Source organism: Nilaparvata lugens, chromosome 12 (assembly GCF_014356525.2).
Source record: "Nilaparvata lugens isolate BPH chromosome 12, ASM1435652v1, whole genome shotgun sequence".
Classification (NCBI taxonomy): Eukaryota; Metazoa; Arthropoda; class Insecta; order Hemiptera; family Delphacidae; genus Nilaparvata; species Nilaparvata lugens.
The window spans coordinates 31407863-31429821 of NC_052515.1; the positions used below are offsets into that span (position 1 = coordinate 31407863).

A 21959-nucleotide genomic window follows, 5' to 3' on the forward strand; every position below is an offset into this window, starting at 1 on the left:
AGTTCACTTCAAAATAATTATTCATTAGGATACTTGATAATGGTGTGAATACCCATAGCCGTTTGTGTCTATATTTATTTTATAGATTGATACAAGTACATCATCAAAATGATAGGGAGAGAAAAAATAAGATAACCTTGTGTTATTCCTCTCCCAAATTTAGATAAGGTTACTCATATTGATTCTATTATTTTTGGGTAGGCTAATAGTAATTCTATTTAACTTTTTTGTAGTTGAGAAGTTGATATTGTGGTAATTATTCATATTGAATGAAAAAGACCAAGAAATTGTCAAAAACCACTGATTCATTGATAATTAGAAAGACCGGTTTCGGTTATTACACCATTGTCAATCTCTGATAAATCTCTTTTATCAGAGATTGACATTGGTGCAATAACCGAAACCGGTCTTTCTAATTATCAATGAATCAGTGGTTTTTTGACAATTTCTTAGTCTTTTTCATTCAAATTCTATTTAATAATATTTTAATTAGATCAGTTTCATTTATGATTCACTAGATGAAATTTGAGGGATAAAGTTGGAAATTACTGCAGGAAGAAATCAGGGCATGGTGGAAGGAATAGAAGAATAAGAGAAATGCTGAAGCTAGGCTGTTGGTATCAAAGGTTACAAAGGTATAACTCTGAGATATAGTATTAGATTTAGAATGATAGATTAAGGACAATAATTAAGTGAAAATAATTAAGGACTGAACATTTTGTGAAGTGAACAACTAAAAGACTTAACCTATTTCGGACTGTGTGTAACCTTATTTTTTCTCTCCCTATCATTTTGATGATGTACTTATTGTATGAATCAATCAATAAAGATAGTAATTTAATCACAGTAATGGAAAATGAAACTTTACTATAGAAGTGTTATAATTTAGCTATCCATTTATTAGGCAAAAACATTACAATATTGGGAATTAAAAGCAGAAGCTGGCCCTCTCTTCTAAAGGAGCGTGCAGATATACGCGCCGCGAACATGAGCAATTCACTTTTAATCAGCTGATTATTGACCGAACGAAGTGAGGTCTAAGATTCAAGTCGACGGTTTGGCATTTCTCTCAATGTTTAAATGTTTATATGTTGCGCATTTACGGCGAAACGTTGTAATAGATTTTCATGAAATTTGACAAGTATGTTCCTTTTTTAATTGCGCGTCGACGTATATACAAGGTTCTTAGGAATTTTGCATTTCAAGGATAATATAAAAGGAAAAAGGAGCCTCCTTCATACGCCAATATTAGAGTAAAAATCAGACTTAGTATTATTCATCATAAATCAGCTGACAAGTGATTACACAGATGTGTGGAGAAGCCAGTCTATTGCTGTATTTCCATAAGGTCTATAGTTTCAATCAGGTACTTGTGGATGAGAATACTCCGTGAGGTCTACTGTTCACAGAACTACTAGTGTAACTTATTACATCGACGGATAGGAAGATGGCATATTCATAGTTTTTTATATTAATCTCAGGAAGAATAGAAATTGAACTTGTGATTTGAGAAGCGGTAGCTTCAATTTATAGTTACTGATTTTCTAAACATGGCCATCTTTGACGTGTATATTGCACTCTATTGGACAATGTATTTCATTTACTTAATTTTATTTATTCAATTTATTGATGGAAATGTTTTTGATGTTTCAGGAAATTCGCCACGTGAAGACTTTTTGCAAGACGATCATTCTATGCCGATGATGGACCCAGAGGCTGCCTTGATGGAGCCACCCAAACAGTTCAGGAAACACATCAGTCCAGGTCAGTTATTACAAACCACTCTGTATTATATCTTTCCTAATAACAATACGGTACATGAAATAGATTGAAAATGAATTTAAAAATTTACTTTGTAAAAATAATTAAGGACTGAAAATGTTGTGAAGTGAACAACTACAAGACTTAACCTATTTCAGACTGTGTGTAACCTTTTCTAAATTTGGGAGAGGAATAGCACAAGGTTACCTTATTTTCCCTCTCCCTATCATTTTGATCCTGTACTTATGGTATGAATCAAACAATATTTGGGGAGTCCGATCTCACTAGGCGTCAATTCCGCAAAACCGTAGAAACCAATCCGATAAAACAAAAAAACAATAAAGATAAGAATTAAGAATTAATTAGAGAATTAATGGCAAATCTACTAATTATATTGTAAATTGATGTCTGATTAGTTTTGATTTGACAATACACGAAATAGGTCAGATTAATGGCAAATCTACTAATTATATTGTAAATTGATGTCTGATTAGTTTTGATTTGACAATACACGAAATAGGTCAGATTAATGGCAAATCTACTAATTATATTGTAAATTGATGTCTGATTAGTTTTGATTTGACAATACACGAAATAAGAATTTAATATTTATTTATTTATTAGATAGAGCGAACAATACAATAGTCGGAAAAGAAAAAAAAAACAGGCTATTGCCCAAAACTTCTTCAATTTCCTGATTTTGTCACAAATCGTCCAAATATTATGTAGGTAATGTTCACTTCAATTTCAACACCAAATCTTCAATCTGAAACTATGAATCAGAATAAAACAAAGAATTTCAAATTTAGATAAATTGATAATGAAACTTCCGTTAAAACAAAAACCAAACTTCAAATATTCACAAAATATAGAATAAAATTAAGTAAGTCAGATTAATGGCAAATCTACTGATTATATTGTCATTTGATGTGTAAATTTGTGTGGATTCCAGCAAAAGCAAACCCTCTGGACGTGTTGAGTACCCTGTTGGCTCCAGCGGCCACCGCTCCAGTCTCTGGATTCAGTTATTCGCTGGAGAAGGAGTCGGCATCATCGTCCACTTATCAACCTGCTCTTACCACTGATCCAAGTGAGTAAAGTCTGTCATTCATGCAATCCTATCATTTATTCATCCGTTAGTGCCGTTTGCACAGTCCTAGTTTGACTAAAATGTAATTTTCAACTGGATTTAATTCATATTAAGTCCGTTAACAGATTAATGAGAAAATTAATTTTCATCTACCTGTCAAGCCTTTTGTAAATATTTGCAGTATTATTATTATTTATTCAGCGTATGGCAGATACAAAAAAAAAATTAATATATAGCTCATGAGTCTCAAATGCCTAGATATACACTGTATATTTCCAGATTCCTTGATATGTCGTGTTTTTGGTCAGGAGAACATAAGTCTGTCTGACCGCCATCATTTGCTAGTTCATTCAGCGTTACCCAATGTGCACCATGGAGGTGAACTAGCGTTACACACATTTAAGCTATAAAAATCTGGTTGCTGGAACAATTTTGAGGTTAAAGAAGATTAAAACTCAATTTTAATTTTCCACAAAAAAAAAAAACATTTTTAATCATATTCACCATTACAAATGTCCATAATTGCTTCAAATTGTAATTTATCACATAAAAACAATCCAAATATAGAATTAATGTTAAAAATTTGCACCCAAAAAACGTTTAGCTATGTTAATATTTGCAGTAGCAAATTTGCACCCAAAAAACGTTTAGCTACGTTAATATTGGCAGTAGCAGAAATCTTAGGTGTGATTTATAGCATTTAATTTGGATATTAATTATATTATATAGATTGTTTTCCCCTCTGTAACCCTCTGTAGTTTGAAATTGAATAATTAGATTATAAATTTAGTAAATTATTAGTTGTGATTTCAGATGCAAGCAAACCAAAGCCACCGAACCCTAGCGGAGGAAGCAATCTACTGGGTGACCTGAACATACAAGAGCTGTTCCAAAAATTGGTGGCTACCGGCATAGTGCCAACCAATCAGAACGCAGCAGAGGCGAGTGGAGGGGGAACAGCGGCGACCAATCAGAGCACAGCAGCTGGTGGTGGTGGGGGAGCGGCGACCAATCAGGAGAAGGCAGTGCCGGATGGTGACCAATCAGACAACAGTATGGATTGCTCGCACATTGACATCACACCGTCTACTGACAAAATGGAGTTTGTCGATTTCGCCAAGCCTCATACGCTCAGAGTGTGAGAAGATGTTCTTTTATTCTTCACAATGATTACTGTTATTTTAATGTAAATCTCATACTGTGTTATCTATGAAACTACAGTCGAACCTCTGTATAACGAAGTCGATTATCCCGAGAAAAAATTAGAGACGTATTCGTTATTGAGAGGTTGCTCTGTCAAGAAAACTGCCACGATCTTATGGATCTTGTAATATAGTACCACGGCCGTAAATGAATGAATATGGTACATAAAACATCGCGAACGTAGGTAGGGTACCTATTAGGCCAATATTAATATGGAAATTGAAAATTCATGCTGTTTAAAAATAGAAAAAACATGGTTTTTGGATATTATTATAGAATGTATAAGTAAGTAAACTCACCAATTTATTTCCAGAAAGCTTGGTTTGTACTATTAGTGGAGTTTAAACAAAGTACATACTCAGTAGCAATATTTTTCTACTTCATTCACACTCATTGAAATGTGTTACAAAAGCAAGAATGGGAAAGTCCAGTCGTTCACCTGCCTGGTCTACAAATTGGTCTACAAACCTCTTGGAATTCAATTTCCAGTAACTTGCATTCAATTTCCGACATGTGTTTCAACCTCTATTGACTGTCTACCACCTTATCTTCTTCCTACCTGAATTTCCATTATTTTTAGTCTATTGACCTTTCTGCTGAAATTTTTTAACAATTCCTTGAAAATGACCGTCTGCTTCCTATACACACTACATTTTGTATGTTGAAGTCAAGAGAAAACTTTGTTGTTGAGAGGTCCGAAATTCGTTTAATAGAGGAAAATAAACAGCCAAAACTTTAAAATGTCATGGGACCAGATAAAAATTCGTTGTGTAGAGGATTCAGTTGAGTGGAGGTTCGTTATAGAGAGGTTCGACTGTATTGTATTTTATATACTGGCCCTCTTATCACACAGAGAGCGATCTACAATCCTTTTAGGTATCTATTTCTATATCTTAGATAGCTCTCTAAGATATGGATATAAATACCTATAGGATCGCAGATCGTTCTTTGTGTGGCCGGGACTTTAGTGTTTCTAATTTACTCCAAATATTTGCACTCCTTTCCAGTATATTAGTTATATGTGACTTGTGGCAACTACTAGATGACAATCAATCTACTTTCTTTCGTAGATCAATTCCCAATTTTTACTTTTTCATACATACATACTCGTCTCCTCTTGTTCCTACTAGCAAATATAATTCAAATGTCTATTAATCTAGCAAATATAGTTCTATTGTTTCTATTCCACAGACTCAATAACACCATTAATGTTTACATAAACATCTTTTCTAGAATTATTCCAAATTTATAGTATATAATAATATTGTTCAATATACTTCAAAGTTATTTATTTATTTGTTGATATAATTACAAATGATATGAATATGATCGGGATAGAATAACAGGCATAGCACAAAACTATTATGTTCCCAAATTTTGATAAATAATAAAATGTTTGAAAAAATAGGTTATGTTCTTACTGAGGAAAGTTAAAGTTCAAAGTTCTGTCCAAAAATATATATGAGCTAGACATGTTTAATTTAGAATGATTAAAATACCAAATTAAAGTCAAATATTGCACTTAATATCACCGCACATTGAATAAATTAAGTTATTTCAGAAAAATTTGAAGCCAAAAATATACACACAACTTTCCACTATAATTGATAAATCATCGATATTGTTAAGTAAAGGTGCGTACAGATGTACGCGCCGCGAACATGAGCAATTCACTTTTAATCAGCTGATGCCAAGCTTTTTATATCTGTATCTTACCGTTTCTGCAAAAATACAGATATAGTCAGCTGATTAAAAGTGAATTGCTCATGTTCGCGGCGCGTATATCTGTACGCACCTTTATATTTGTGTCACTTCATAGGCCTCAGTAACTACTTTTTTGCGCTAGTTTTGTAATCACTTTTCATATTACCATCTCAAACAGGTATAGGTGAACAGGTATACCTACCTCGAGATGCAAACTCTCAATTGGCATTTCATTTTATTTTTATTTTGTAATAGTATTTTCCCATGTTGTCAGATTTGTATTGCTTTTATTTTGTATTTCTAATATGTTGTAATATTTTATTTCTGCCAATAAAACAAGGATATTAGATATTAGGAAGCTAATTTTGACCCGAGTTTTGTCTTGATTTGGCAGTCGCCAACCAGCCATGATATCGCAGCTCTACTCGGGCATCCAGTGCAGCTCGTGTGGAGTGCGGTTTGCGCCTGCGCAGACAATCAAGTACAGTCAGCATCTTGACTGGCATTTCAGGCAGAACAGACGCGAGAGAGACGCCAGTCGATTGCAGGTGATGAGTCGCACCTGGTACTATGACCTCTCCGACTGGACGCAGTTCGAGGAGATTGAGGATATCGAGGAGAGAGGTGAGTTGAAAATGAGATAAGTGATAGCAAATTGCTATAGTGAGGTCCATGTTATGGCAGTAGATAAAGATTGATTGATTACTTTATTCATGTAGATTACAAAATATACTGGCTTATACACTTATATACAATAGCTTACAATACAGCAAAATTATAGATTAATTTACAAAATATAAATTAAGAAAATAATTATTGATCTGTATATAATATACAAAAAAAAACAATTTGTGATAACTATAGATAAAATAAATAATATTGTTATGCATCTACATAAATTGGCGGAGCTTTGGACATATTAATGTCCATTCTTTGGAAAGAGTATTCTTCCCACTAACTCTCTACCAAAAGATAGGAGAAAAACGTTGCCGATCCTCTGTCCTGTCAATACCTTCTATAAACGGTAGCTAATACAGGTTTTATTGATGTAATATTAATTGTTAATTCTCGTTTAAAATAATCAGTTATATTTTATAAAGCAAGAAATTATCTTTTTCAATAATTTCATAATGAATTTTCATAATTAAGATGAAATATTTTGTTAATAAATTATTGATTCTACATTGTTAAACGACGATCTGGCAACAGAGCAAAGCGAGAAAGAGATAGCGCTATCCGCTTTGTTGAATGATAGACAAGGGAAGCAATACCATTGCTAATCAAACACTGCCATTATAACGTGTACCTAACTATAGTTCTTAATAATATCAGACCCTCCCAGAAAAGCAAGCTTGATCTCTAGTTCCATCTTTAAATACATTTGATCGCAAATTTAACTATCTATGAAGCATTATTTCAATTCTTAATGTAATTTAGGTAGTGGTAATAGAATAAAATGAAGGATATTTCATATATTTTGTCTGTTTCAGTTAACTAATTTTCCATTTTTAATTATTAATGCAATAAGGTAGTGATAATAGAGTAAATGAAGTGAATTTCAATTTGTTTGTTGTTTTGTGTTGTAGCGCTGAGCTGGTTCGACACACACATCCTGGGCGGGGAGGATGGAGAGAAGGGTGCGGATGGTGAGGAGGGCACCGAGGACGCAGCGGATGTGCCGAGTGCCGCCTGTGAGTCGGGTGCCGTCGACGTCAAGTGCCAGCTGTGCCACGACCGGTTCGACATCTTCTACAACGAGGAGAAGGAAGAGTGGCACGTGAGGCGGGCCGTCAAGCAGGAGAACGGTTACTATCATCCGCTCTGCTGGGACGATCATTTGGTCAGTCGTTTTCCACATAGAATTTATTAAATTAAGGGTAACCGTCCACTGGAACCGTATTCCACCGATCCGTTCGGCCGTTGGATCGGCCGAATCTGCCGGCCGTTAATTCGGCCGAATATGGTCGTCCATTGGAACTGTTTACGTCAGTCTAGTTACCAATTATTGAATTAACTACTGTCAGCCATCAAAATTTTTCATAAACAATGATTATATTGAGATTTTGAAAATTTAATAATCAAATATCCACTAAATTAGTTTTTACTATTAAGCAATCTTTGTTCACAGATTCCTTTGAACATCACGACGATGATATCTCTTGTCTCGCATAGCCCACAATGGTACATGCTCTTGAACCAAACTTTCAACTTTTTACTGTCAATAGTTACAACTTTATAATACAGAACAACTTCAAAAAACAAAAACAAAGACTGTGAAACAATTTTAGGTTAGGAACACTTTGTTGTCTCAGCCCGACTAGAGCTTTAGTTGGGCCGAATAGAGCCGGAAAATCCCATTCAATTCTTGAAAAATTGATCGGCCGGAGACGGCCGTGCACGGCCGTATGAACCTGTTGCAATGAACGAGTATCTATTCCTTTCTTTGTTGGGGGATCGTTCGAACGAGCTCGGTAGTTTTCGGCCGATGCTAGTTCGGACGAAATCGGTTCCAGTGGACGGCCCACCTAATGCCAGCGCAACACTCTGGCCGAGTCGCTTGCCAAGCGGCTCGCTGTATACGGATGGAGTGATAGCGAGTAGTGGCATAATAGCCATCCACACTCTCGCCCTCTTCGTCACTCATTTGTACGCACTTGGCAAGAGTGTGGATGCGGCTTAAAGGCTAAAGTACACAGGGACTTGCTGTCCTTGTGCTTGAAGATTTATCAACTCTGTAGTCCTATATTTTCCACTGACTTTCTAACAAGAATCTTATAATACAAACCGGGTCTTAAGCTATCGCTTTAAACTCTGACACCAGACCTGAGCCAGCCAGGTCACTCGATATTATTATTATTAGCTATTCGCTACAAGAGTGAGATATTCACGTTATAAAGTCTGTGGAAATGACATTATAACCTGGAATAAAGTCAAGGAAAATACCATTCAGTGTTGTTTGAATAGGAAGAATCTATGCTAGTAAAACGTTTTTCTAACAGTTGAAAGTACGGTACTGTCATTTATCTGATTTGTGCTTGTGTAAAAAAATAAAAAATGACTAATTTAGGCTGGTTGTAAATGACATTCTAGTTTTTAAACTGTTATTCTTTTATGAAATGAAAACACACATAATATGTGTGTTAAATTGTACAGTTTTATCAATTGGTACAGGACCGTGGATTCGTGACCACACAGGTCACATTTTCAAGCTGTCAGCTGTGTGGCCACGAAACCATGGCCCTGCACCATTAAAACTGTGTACAATTTGACGATATATGTGTGTTTTTATTTCGTTATGGAACGGTTCCACAACATTGACAGTGACTCACTCGAATTATTCTTTTTCTATTTTTGTTTTCATTTAGGAATCTCTGTTATTTTGGTAGGGAGTTAGTGGGGAGGATATTTTTAATATTCTTTCCGAAGAATGGTCGTTGATATGTCCAAAGCTCCGCCAATTTATGTAGATGCATAACAATATAATATCTATAGTTATTATATTACAAATTACTTTTTCATATCATATATGTTCAATAATTATTTTCTTAGTCTATATTATGAAATTCATCTATAATTTTGCTGTATTGTAAGTTATTGTATATAAGTGTATAAGCCATTATATTGTAATCTACAGAAATAAAGTACTCAATCAATCAATCAATCAATCATTATAACGTGCACTTCACTGGGTCTAGGCTATTTGTTGGTGATATTTTAGTATTTCAACAATTATTTTTCTACTCTAAATTTATTTTTCTTCTAGTATTTTAACAATTCTTTCCCTTTTCTTATTCCGTTTCTCTTTTGTTGCTGCAGGCATCACTGAAAACCCCGCCCCCAGAGCTGGAAGAGGTGGAGAAGCAGGAGCCGATAGACAGCATCACAATAGACGAAGACGACTCGGAAGAAGGCGTGAAGAAGGAGAGCGAAGATGGAGTGAAGAAGGAGGAAGAGGATGATGATGATGACGTCATCATTCAGGAGCCCGAACACAAGATGGAGATCATCGAACTGCTCAAGGATGATGATGAAGAGGAGGAAGAGGAGGAGAGGAGTAGGATGAAGGAGGAGGGAGACGAGAGTAGCTCGAAACTGTCCAGCGATAAGAAGGATAGTGACGGTGAGAAAATTATCCTTTTTCCTTTTGATAGTTTTTATATTTTTTTAATTGATTAGGCCTACTACTGTTCTTGCAGACTTGACGCCCAAGATATGGGTCCTCAATTTTGAGAGAGAACTGTGGTTTTCTAGGGAAAACCTTATTTTTATGATTTGCTTTGTATTACTAATTCTACCGAGTGTCCCACGAAAGGTGTAACAGCCAAAGACTATGGATTCTATATTGAATTTGCAACATAAAATGTCCAGTAAAATTTTCTTATATCGACCTTAGTTTTCGAGATATTTCAATTTTTCGATATTATCGAAAAACATGAATAACTAGAAAACTATCAGTCAAAATCTAATTCCAAGGATATGGTTGGAAAGAGGAAGAAATTTCCAATGAGATTCATATAATTGAGGAGTTTGGTGCAAAAAAGACCTCAGTCACAAAACATAGTTTTGAGAAAATGGCATGTAAAGATTTTCTCATACTTTTTCTCAATATTATCAAACCCAATCTCTAGAAGTGTTTATATCAATGAAAATTCAATATTTTCTCTTTATTTTGCTACTGAAATGATAAATAAATAGTTTTTCATTACTTTTATATTTATCATAGAAAATAAGTCCACTGAGGTCTTTTTTGCATCCATCAACAGTTTCAAGGAAAAAAGTCATGTTTCTCAAATATATTCAATACGTTTATTGATCTATTGTTTTAGAATAATAAACTATTCAACTATTAAGATTGATACTCATAATAACCTGGAGCATAACCTAGCAAACCGTAGGTGCAGTGCTGCAATACCATCAGAGTCAACGACTTGACGACGTTGACGTTCAGCACTGATTATATTATGAAGAGTCTGCCAGCATGCTGACAGAAAATTCCGTATAACTTGGTCAGTTTTCAAGATACAACGATGAGATTTTGATGGCATGTGCTTGAAATGATGGAGAATGATTTGAACCGTTTGATGCAAAAACGACCTCAGCCGCCTGAGGTCGTTTTTGCACCCAGCTCCTCAATTTGTTCCTTTGTTTTACGTTTTTGAATTTTATATGAGCGTTCAAAGTTGAAAAAAGAACATTCGTCGAGTTCAAAGCCAAATTTCAAACAGTGTGAAGGCTCATAAAAAGTTCGCAAACGTCAAACAAAAGAACAAATTATATGAATATTATTGTACATTCCTTGCTCTTTCCAACCATATTCTTAGAATTATATTTCGAGTGATAGTTTTCTAGTTATTGACGTTTTTCGAAAATATCGAAAAATCGAAATATCTCGAAAACTAAGGTCGATATAAGAAAATTTTACTGGACATTTTTTGTTGCAAATTTAATGTAGAATCATCCATGGTCTTTGGCTGTTACACTTTTAGTGGGACACCTATATATGTTGTAAATCATAAGAATGTTGGTAAGTCATGAAAAATCTTGGATTTTCTTCTTATAACTCAAATCCTCTTTGCTTTTGAGAATTTATGTTTGTATTGAATCTCTAGTAAGTTGTTATGTATCTTTGTTAGCTATAAGCGATTTCTCTGTGATAGAATCATCCAATTGTATTTTTCATCTGATCTTGGCTTCTACATAATTGTAACTCGACTTTCTCGACTATTGTTTTATCAAGGAGTATCAGGTAACCCGTGCTTCACAAGAGACTATTTTAAAACGACGTAATGAAATCCTGAAGAATTATTGTAAATAGGCCTATAACAATCTTCTGTTAATTAATAATTTATATGCAAATTTCAAGTTAATCAGTTGAGTAGTTGAGAAGTGATGATGCGTCAAACATAATTTTCCCATCCCGTACGTGTATAAGCCAGCTTTGTACTTTACTAGTAGTTCTGCGAACAGTAGACCTCGCTCATGAATAGCCCACAACTTTCAAACTAATGAAAAGGGCCATTAAGAAAGTACAGTATATTGCGAAGATTTATCCATGTCATCTATTATTTTCTCCATTGAAAGTGCTAAAGACATTGTTTCCAGGGACCCCGGACTCATAAATGTCTCCCAAGGAGGTACCTTTATATTGTCCCCATATATTATTTACAATATTACAACTTTTCTTCCAATCAATTATAAGAAATCGGTCAACTGACAGAAAAATGGAATATGCAGTAGGCAATTTAGACGATGAATCGTCTCACAGACGATAGTGAGACGGAAATGATTCCAAATAACATGGGTTTGTTAGTGACAATAATGACAGGAGGTTGCTAATAATGCTTTTATGAAAAGTGGATTCAATGTTATGGCGGCTTGTTATGCCTATGCAGAATGTTTATGCTCACAAGTCGGTTTCCGATCTCATATTAAAACGAAAACAAGAGCTAACTAACTAAGCTGTGATGTCTCCGGCCGGTTCGGTAGGTCTAGAAACTATTCATCTATGAAGCAGGGAAATATCGTGTTGAAAAGGGAAGAAATGGTGCAATCAAGTGAGAAGTTTTCTTCAATTATACAGTATGATTTGGAGCGGCTCAGACGTTTCAAGGTTTACCGCTGACAACTCTTGTCCTCTATCGATAGCATTCCAACGATACCATTCATTCAATACAGCACATTTTAGAGTGGCACAATTTATATTAAAACCGGAGGTCTTATCAAAAATCGTTACACATACGTTTCTGCGCCTTGTTTCGAAGAACTTGTATACCAAATTTCATCCAAATCGGAAAATAACTGCGACTGTAACTGCGGTACAAACAAACAAATAGACAAAAGCCGATCGTGTCGAAACTAAGACCTCAGCTTCGCTTCGGTCAATTATAGTATAGATTAGGTCATGGCCAAGCTATAGACTATAGTATCAAAACTATAGTCGGCAGGATGTTGTCCTAATTCAATCACAGTATGAAAACCACTAAACTTCGAATTACCATGATTTGATAAGGATTATAAACTGGAATTTCATAGCTATTGGTTTGGAGAGTTGCTTTCAATAATCAATCAACCCCTGCTTGCTATTGTATTACATAATTTCCCACATACTGTTCTACGATTTGTGATTATATTTGTTCTTAATTGCATTTTTTTCTCGTTATCTGTAGACGGCGACTCGATGAAACCAACCGACTTCCACTCTATTCTGCGCAACATTAAGAAGGAGAAGATGGACGTGGAAGAGGTGGTGGATGCTGACTCAGCATCAGGTGAGCAGGAGGTCATTGACCTGGATGCCACTGCTAGGAGAGGGGATGGAGACGGCGAGTTGGAAGGGGAAGCAGAGGAGGATCTTCTCATCAACCGACCTCCGCCTGTTGTCGATACTACTCAAGTCAAGGTGAGTTATAGATTTATTGATTCATACAATAAGTACATCATCAAAAAAAATAGGGAGAGGAAAAATAAGGTAACCTTGTGCTAATGTACTCAAGTACTCAAGTCAAGATGAGTTCTAGATTTATTGATTCATATAACAAGTACATCATTAAAATTATAGGGAGAGGAAAAATAAGGTAACCCTTGTGCTATTCCTCTCCAAATTTATTTATTTATTTATTGAGAATACATTACATGAAAGAAAGTACATCTCGAAGAGGTTATTTAGATAACACATAGTCCGAAATTTATTTATTTATCATTTACAATCAACTTAAGGACAAAGAAACAGACTACAGCCAAAACTTCTTTCATCCCAATTTCATAAAATGAATTGTCCAAATAAAGGTTATGTGCGACTTTCCAATTCTTCACTAATTTCCACATTGAAACAAAACACAAACACTTTTGAATTTAGAAAGATTAAGATCCGAATTGATAACAAAATTTCTTCTTCTTAGCACTCAAAACTGTAAAATAAATATTAATTTGAAATATTTTGTTTCGAAAATTAAAACAATCTTCTCCACTAGAAGCGCAGCTGTTTACGATTGTCTTGTAGTTGTTCACAAAATTTTCAGTTCTTAATTATTTTCACAAAGTAGATTTTCATATTTAAATGCTTCAAAACCAAATATAAAGGAAAAATTTCAAATTATTATAACCAAAATAGGAAATGAGATTACATTCTCTGTTTGCCATAGAGTAAAGATAGCAATAGAACGTCCATGGTGTAGGGCGTTTATGTTCCAAATTTAACTGCTAACTCAAGCCGATAGTAACCTGAGAACTCTGAGGCTCGGTTGCACAAAAGCCGGTTAGATTTTCACCCTGATTAGAACCAATCAGAGAAGGCTTTTTCGATAAGAAGGCTTCTCTGATTGGTTCTCGTAAAGTTAATTAGGATTTAAATTCAACCGGTCTCTGTGCAACCGGCTTTCAGAATCTTGATAATGAATCTGTAAAGGTGTCTGCCCACTGCACCGTATCATACTAGGACCGGTATAGAAACGAAAATCCCAATTAAATGCTGTAAATGACTCCGAAGACTTCTGCTACTGCAAATATTGACAACAGGGTAATCAGCTAGATGGAAATTCGAAATATCATATCGGGGCAACGAGCTTCGCTCGATATTTATTTATTGACTTTTGATAAAGCGAACACAATTCTTTAAAATGATTGGGGAAGAACTAACAGGCACAGTCCAAAACTGTTTCTTCCCCGAATTTTGATTTATACACTATAAATAGTCCAGAAAGTAGGTTATGTCCCATACACTTGAATTCAGGTTCAATTTTCTGTTCAAACATTTGAAAACAAAAAAATTCTAATTTAGATTAAATCAAATTGAATAACAAAATAACACTCACTAATCACTTAAAATTTATTGTCAAAAATAATGATCAACTTTGAAAACTCCAGTTTAGGAGGATTATCATGTCATGTCAACAAATCAGATTATGTTGATCAAGTCGATTAAATTGTCTAGCTAGATAAAATTTATCGCTGATTGATCATGATTACACAGCTGGAAATAATTTTGTCTCTCTCCCACACAGGCACACGCATCTTCTGTTATCGAGAGACGACGAAATTATCATCTGTTTTCCAAGGATGAATTATCCTTTTCATGTCCTTCAGCGAGTTTTCCCAGGGATGAGACCTAGTGCAATCGAATTTTTATATCATAAACTTACTATGTTCCCAAATTTCGTGAAAATCGTTAGAGCCGTTTTCGAGATTCGTTGAACATAAATAACCATATAAAACACTTATTGACATGGGCTGCTTTTAAATTAATAAAACAAAATAAATCTCACCCTTTATTCTTTAAAAAACATTAAAATAGTCCATATAAATATCCAGATAACCAGACATAAAAATAGCCAGATATATACAGAAATTGCTCGCTCAATATAATAGGATTTCCATTTATAGTATTCGAGTTTATATACAATTCAAATTCATTAGTATCTTAGATTATTTTTTATTCGAATTTATAAATAATTTTTTTTTATTTTTTTGTAGGTGGCCTGCTCCATAGACGGCAACGTAGAGCTGGACGACAGTGGCGCTGCCAACATGTTAGCGGCTCCCTCCAAAATCAAAATCAACATTTCCAAGGTGATAGTGGCCCCCCCGGCTGTGGCCCCCTCACCCCCACGGGTTCCCACGCCGCCCCACCACCCCCCTGTCGTCGTGGTGCCCCCCATTGTGGAGGACCTCCAGCCCCCACCTCCAGGCGAGGAGCCAGTCTCGCTAAGGCCGCTCAAGCCGCGTCTAATCGGACACAAGCTGGAAGATTTGCCACCCGTTACAAAAGGCAACGAACTATCGGGGTTGTGTTCTATCATGTAGTTCGGATTAACGGGATTCATCTATATGTAAAACATTAGAGAAAATATCTATGGTATATTTTCTCTATGGTTAACCTCCTCATGTATTTGAGAAGTAGAGTTAAACCCCGATTAATCGGACAGTAACTGATGGGCTCACAGACTCCTAGTAGAGAGACCGAACTATCGGGATTGTGTTCCATCATGTAGTCCGGATTAACGGGATTCATGTGTATAATGTTGTGTATATTAACATGTAGGAATGAGATTCTTCATGTATTGAGACTGTACAGTTTTAAACCCCGATTAATCGGACACAAACTGATAGGTTGACAGCCTTTTAGTAGGGGGATCGATCTATCGGGGTTGTATTCCATCATCTAGTACGGATTAACGGGATTCATGTAAGTAGAACTCTGGTTCTTTGTGTATTTGAGGTGGAGTTATTCGTAATTCACAGTTAAACCCCGATTAATCGGACACAAACTGTAGATTTACAACCTGTTACAAGGGGAACGAACTATCGAGGTTGTGTTCTTTCATATAGTTTGGATGACTGGATCAAGTAAATTAAAACTGATAATCATTGTATTTTCTTGTTGTTTAGCGTCTAGTTGAACCTCGATTAATCGGATATTAACTGTAGATTTACAACCAACCTAATACAAGGGGGGCCGAGTTATAGGAATTGTGTTCGATAATGTAGTTCGGATGAACGGGACTCGTGCATATTATTGAGTATTATCATGTAAATACTTGGATTTTCATTTTCTTGAGGGTTGAGTTATTGGAATTGTCTAGTTGAACTCCGATTAATCGGACATAAACTGTACTTGCTAGTTAAACCTCGATTAATCAGACATAAACTGCCTAGTTGAACCCTGATCGGACATAAACTGTACTGCCTATTTTAACCTCGGTTAATCGGACATAAACTGTACTGCTTAAACCTCGATTAATCGGGTATAAACTGTTCTGCCTCGTTAATCCCCGATTAATCGGACATAAACTGCCTAGTTAAACCCTGATCGGACATAAAGTGTACTGCCTAGTTTAACCTCGGTTAATCGGACATAAACTGTTTTGCTTAAACCTCGATTAATCGGGTATAAACTGTACTGCCTCGTTGAACCCCGATTAATCGGACATAAACTGTACAGCCCGTTACAAGGGTAACTGAGTTATCGGGGTTATAAATGTGGAATTATTGGAAATATGTTCCAAAATAAAGTATTGGATGGTTGTGATAATATATAGGCTCTAAATAGTGGATTCTCAGGTAAAACTTGTGTAAAACTAATCCAAACTATGGACTTCTGGTAGTGATCTTTGAGAGCTTTTCTATGGTACAGATTTAGATCTACATTGTCTAAAAGTTGTGTGATAATTGAGGAAAATATTAGAGGTTTTGTTTTGACTTGTGTTGAATACGAAACCCAAATCAAATCCTATTCGTGATCAAGGTACAATTTAAATGAAATGACTTTTTGTGTAGTTGAGAAGTTGATATTGTGGTAATTATTCATATTGAATGAAAAAGACTAAGAAATTGTCAAAAAACCCTGATTTATTGATAATTAGAAAGACCGGTTTCGGTTATTACACCATTGTCAATCTCTGATAAACTAAAACTAAATACAAGAAATTATGTTAAATTATATACTAAATTCTGCTGCTCTTGTATTTAGTTTATCAGAGATTGACAATGGTGTAATAACCGAAACCGGTCTTTCTAATTATCAATAAATCAGTGGTTTTCTGACCACTTCTTAGTCTTTTTCATTCAATCTAAATGAAATGAATATTATTATCTGATTTTGAATGTGTGTAAGGCTAGTTACACACACATCGATTTTTCAACGTACGAGTTTTGCCTTCCTTATAAATTCTGTTAGATTGAACAGATGATGTTTGTCAAGTGCCCTTTAATTTGGTAGAATTTATAAGGGCGGCAAAAGTCGATGTGTGTGTAACTGGCTTAAAAGTGGTGATGATATATTAAAGGTTGAAAATTAATTTGATATACTGAATCAATATTATAAATCTATTCAACTGCTGGTAAAATAGTGGGGACTGTGAGATTTATGTTGAAAACACCCAAAATAGACTATTTTATTTCAATGTTTAGCAATTTTTCCATGAAAAGGAAACTTATTTCAGTTTTTATGCTGTAATCAGTGTAAAATATGGACAATTAGTTTACTTTTCTTTGCATGTGAACTTTTTTGTAAAATATTTTCCCAAAATTGCTGTTGAAAAGCAGTGATATTTTAGTGTGTTTGTATTGTAAATGTGTGTATAATATAATTTGTACTATTGCTAAAAATAATTGATTTAGTTGTATGTGTTTTTAAAATTTGAATTATTCCTATTGTTTGAGTTATAGTTGCTAGTTTCAATTATTTCGGTTGTGTTTTTAAATTGATAGAAATAAAATTGTATAGATTTGATTTATTTGGTTCTATCATTGAGATAAAGATTTGTCTACAAATTGATAATTTATCACCGTGTCTAGTAATATGTTTTCTAGTTTACTTCTATGATTTATGAATTTATCATTGTTTTTTAAAACGGCATGTTCCAATTTAGTTCTAACTATTTAAATTCTAAGTAGATCGATTAGAAAATAGAAATAACGAATGACCAATCTTGTATCTAGATGTAAGGTGAGAAAGAAAGGTAGAATTATTTATAAGCTTTGTTAATTTTTGAATAGTTCTTTGTACGGCACTTCAAATCTATTCTAATATTGTACAAAATTTTAATTTTTATTCACTTCACGTTTTTCTAGACAAGTCGATACTAAAGAACTGACAATTCCAGAAAATTTCACTTGAAATATTAGACTCACCGTCAAATTTTTGAAGAAGAGGATTTAAATACGTAAAATAAATTATAGGTTTATTTTTCTTGATTCCTGAACTACTATAGCTAGAATAGAACGAATTGCTATGTAATCTTTATAGATAGGAAAGTATTTTGTATCAAAATGTTTACTAACGATTATATCTGTGAATAATAATTAATATTCAAAGAAATCTATCTATCAACTAAATAAATTCAAAGTGTTATTGTCAAGAGTGATTGACTTTTGTTTGATTTCTTATCTTAGATCGGTAATATTATCTTATCTTGAATGAGGTAAATTTTAGAAAATCATAAGAATATATCATTGTCTTTCCAATAGAATAGACTATATATACCAAATTTTGTGTTTACTGGAATATTAGGAAATTCAGCAGCTACTATTTTATAATCCAATGGTTTATGAACAATTAATTGTTGATTGTATAGCAGGGCTATTCAACAATTTTGATAAGTATTCTCTCAGTTATTGGTTTCTATTAATGAGAGTTTGTAAGTTTCTTTTTAAAGTAATCACCCATGTGTGTTAATTTTCTTACTGTAAATAGTGGAAAGCTCTCCTTCGTTTTTTTGTAAAATCCATAAATGAGCCGAATTTTTGTTGTTTATGATCAGATAAGATATCAAACAATTGGAAAAACAAATATTAATAAGAAATCGCACACAAATATGAATTACTTACTAAATTGTTAGCATTAAGATCGAAATTACTTAATTTGTTTAGTCATTGTAAATATGTAAAGATTGTTCAAAAGTAACCTTCCACTGTATCAGTGTGGAGAGTTAATTTTATATGATTCATTGTGAATAATGTTTTTAATTTATTTATTGAAGAGTTGAACACGTTTATTGTATATTTTTCTTGTATCATATTGTAAATACTGATTGTGTACATAGAGAGTACAAATTGCTAATTTTCAAGTAAAAAATATTGTTTATTTATTTCACCCTCACCTCACCTTTAGCATTGAGATTATGCTGAGAAAGCTTATGTTTCTACAGCTTTCATGGTTCATAAGGTACATTGTCAATGGTTGTATATAAGTTTATGTTTTGGGAAAAACTTCAATTATTAGAAATTATGACTTTGGATTTAATGTCTATTAATAATATTTAGTTTAGTTGCTTATTCGTTCAATAAATATTCTTTCTAAACTCCATTCTGTAGTTTTTTTTTCAAATTACCTTTCAACCTTCCATAGAACTTAAGATGTCATATTGATATAAAACAAACACAGTGTATCAATAACATTGATGTACTGCATTTCATTCAATGATATAAGTTACTTATATTATGTAATATGAGGTGTTAAGTATATAGTTGCTACATGTAGTAACATGGATAGTGCTTGATCTGAGAAATGTCTGAGCAAAATTATACTTCCTTCTCTAGGTACTATACAGGGTGACTTATGGCTAAGGTACATGTTAACATAGTGCATTTTGAAACAGTAGAAAAAAGTATCTCAGATTTGCCTGAAATTTGCATCATAGATAAAGCTTTACATAAGAAATGTCTGAGCCAAATTTGGCACCCACAGATACTATGCAGCCACAGAGTGAGTTATGCAGCTGCAAACATAAAATTTGCAATTTTTCAATTTGCCATATCTCCTGAACGGTAAAGAATTTTTCAAATCCGATTCCAGATTTGTGTTCCTCGAATCAAAGAGCATAAGGTCACGAAGTTAGAGCAATTTTCATTTTTCACATGAAAATGTGAAAAACAATAGACTACCCATCGTGCAATTTGGGACAGTAGAAAAAAGTATCTTAGATTTGGCTGAAATTTGCACCATAGATGAAGCTTTACATGAGAAATGTCGGAGCCAAATTTTGTTCCCAATCTACTATAAAGACTGATCAATGAAGCTGCGAACATGAAATGTTAACATTTGCGAACTAACCATGGTTAGTGCATACCAAGAATTCCTTACCGTTCAGAGAATATGACAATTTGAAAATTTCCTGTTTGCAGCTTCATAAATCATTCTGTATAGTAGCTGGGATCGTCAAATTTGGCTCCGACATTTCTCAGGTCAAGCTTCATCTATGGTGCAAATTTCAGCCAAATCTGAGATACTTTTTGTTCCAGTGTGTTTCACGATGGTGAGTCCATGGATTTCATCAATTTTTTGTGAAAAATAAAAATCGCTCGAACTCCGTGACCTTATGCTCTTTGATGCGAGGAACACAAATCTGGAATCGGATTTGCAAAATTCCTCACCGTTCAGGAGATATGACCATTTGAAAATTTTATGTTTGCAGCTTATGAACTCATCCTGTGACAAATTTTTCTCCGACATTTCTCAGGTAAAGCTTCATCTATTGTGCAAATTTCAGCCAAATCTGAGATACTTTTTGTTCCATGGTTTTCATCAATTTTTTGTGAAAAATAAAAATCGCTTAAACTTCGTAATCTTATGGTCTTTGATGCGAGAACCCTATCTGGAATCAGATTTGCAAAATTCCTTACCGTTCAGGAGATATGACCAATTGAAAAATTGCAAATTTTATGTTTGCAGCTTCATAACTCACTCTATATAGTAGCTAGAGGCGTCCAATTTGGCTCCGACATTTCTCAGGTAAAGCTTCATCTATGGTGCAAATTTCAGCCAAATCTGAGATACTTTTTGTTCCAGTGTGTTTCACGATGGTTATTAGTCCATGGTTTCTCTCATTTTTTAGTGAAAAATAAAAATCGCTTAAACTTCGTAATCTTATGGTCTTTGATGCGAGAAACCCTAATCTGGAATCAGATTTGCAAAATTCCTTACCGTTCAGGAGATATGACCAATTGGAAAATTGCAAATTTTATGTTTGCAGCTGCATAACTCACTCTGTATAGTAGCTGGGGGCGCCAAATTTGGCTCCGACATTTCTCAGGTAAAGCTTCATCTATTGTCCAAATTTCAGCCAAATCTGAGTTACTTCTTGTTCCAGTGTGTTTCACGATGGTTATTAGTCCATGGTTTTCATCAATTTTTTGTGAAAAATAAAAATCGCTTAAACTTCGTGATCTTATGCTCTTTAGTGCGAGAAACCCGAATCCGGAATCAGATTTGCAAAATTCCTTACCGTTCAGGTAATTGAAAAATTGCAAATTTTATGTTTGCAGCTGCATAACTCACTCTGTATAGTAGCTGGGGGCGCCAAATTTGGCTCCGACATTTCTCAAGTCAAGCACACTCTATGGTGCACATTTCAACCAAATCTGAGGCACTTTTGGTTTTACTCAAAATCAATTCATGTAGGCCTCCTACTAACTTTACCGATTTTTTGTTGACTCAAGCCGATTACAGTCTATTATCACTGTTATGGCCGTTGAGAGGGTAAGAATGGCTCAGTATGAGAGACTACCATACTATAAAAGCCCGTCAACCAAATACCTTGTTTATCGTCTAGAATGTTTTCTTAGAGCAGCATATACTATTAATGTATAGAATATTAACTAGCATGCAAAGAGCATAAATAAAAAACCAAATAAAAATAATTTAATGTATTCAGGAAATAAGAGTTACCAGGCGCATGAATACCGAATAAAATTTGCATGCACCAAT

General features: G+C 34.3%; 1 protein-coding gene across 3 annotated transcripts in view; it reads left to right on the forward strand.

Annotated features, from left to right (window-relative positions):
* The window catches only part of LOC111048570, a 76636-nt gene extending 60537 nt beyond the window's left edge, over positions 1 to 16099 (forward strand). For 2 of the 3 annotated variants that reach the window (XM_039439347.1, XM_039439345.1), the window contains exons 17-24: positions 1654 to 1764; positions 2714 to 2851; positions 3665 to 3989; positions 6153 to 6382; positions 7345 to 7598; positions 9575 to 9878; positions 12925 to 13157; positions 15227 to 16099. In XM_039439347.1, coding sequence (XP_039295281.1) covers positions 1654 to 1764; positions 2714 to 2851; positions 3665 to 3989; positions 6153 to 6382; positions 7345 to 7598; positions 9575 to 9878; positions 12925 to 13157; positions 15227 to 15556 — 1925 coding nt within the window. In that variant the 3' untranslated portion in view covers positions 15557 to 16099. The remainder of the gene's footprint in view (positions 1 to 1653; positions 1765 to 2713; positions 2852 to 3664; positions 3990 to 6152; positions 6383 to 7344; positions 7599 to 9574; positions 9879 to 12924; positions 13158 to 15226) is intronic. The other variant, XM_039439346.1, reaches the window with a different exon arrangement.
* Positions 16100 to 21959: the final 5860 nt, after the last annotated feature.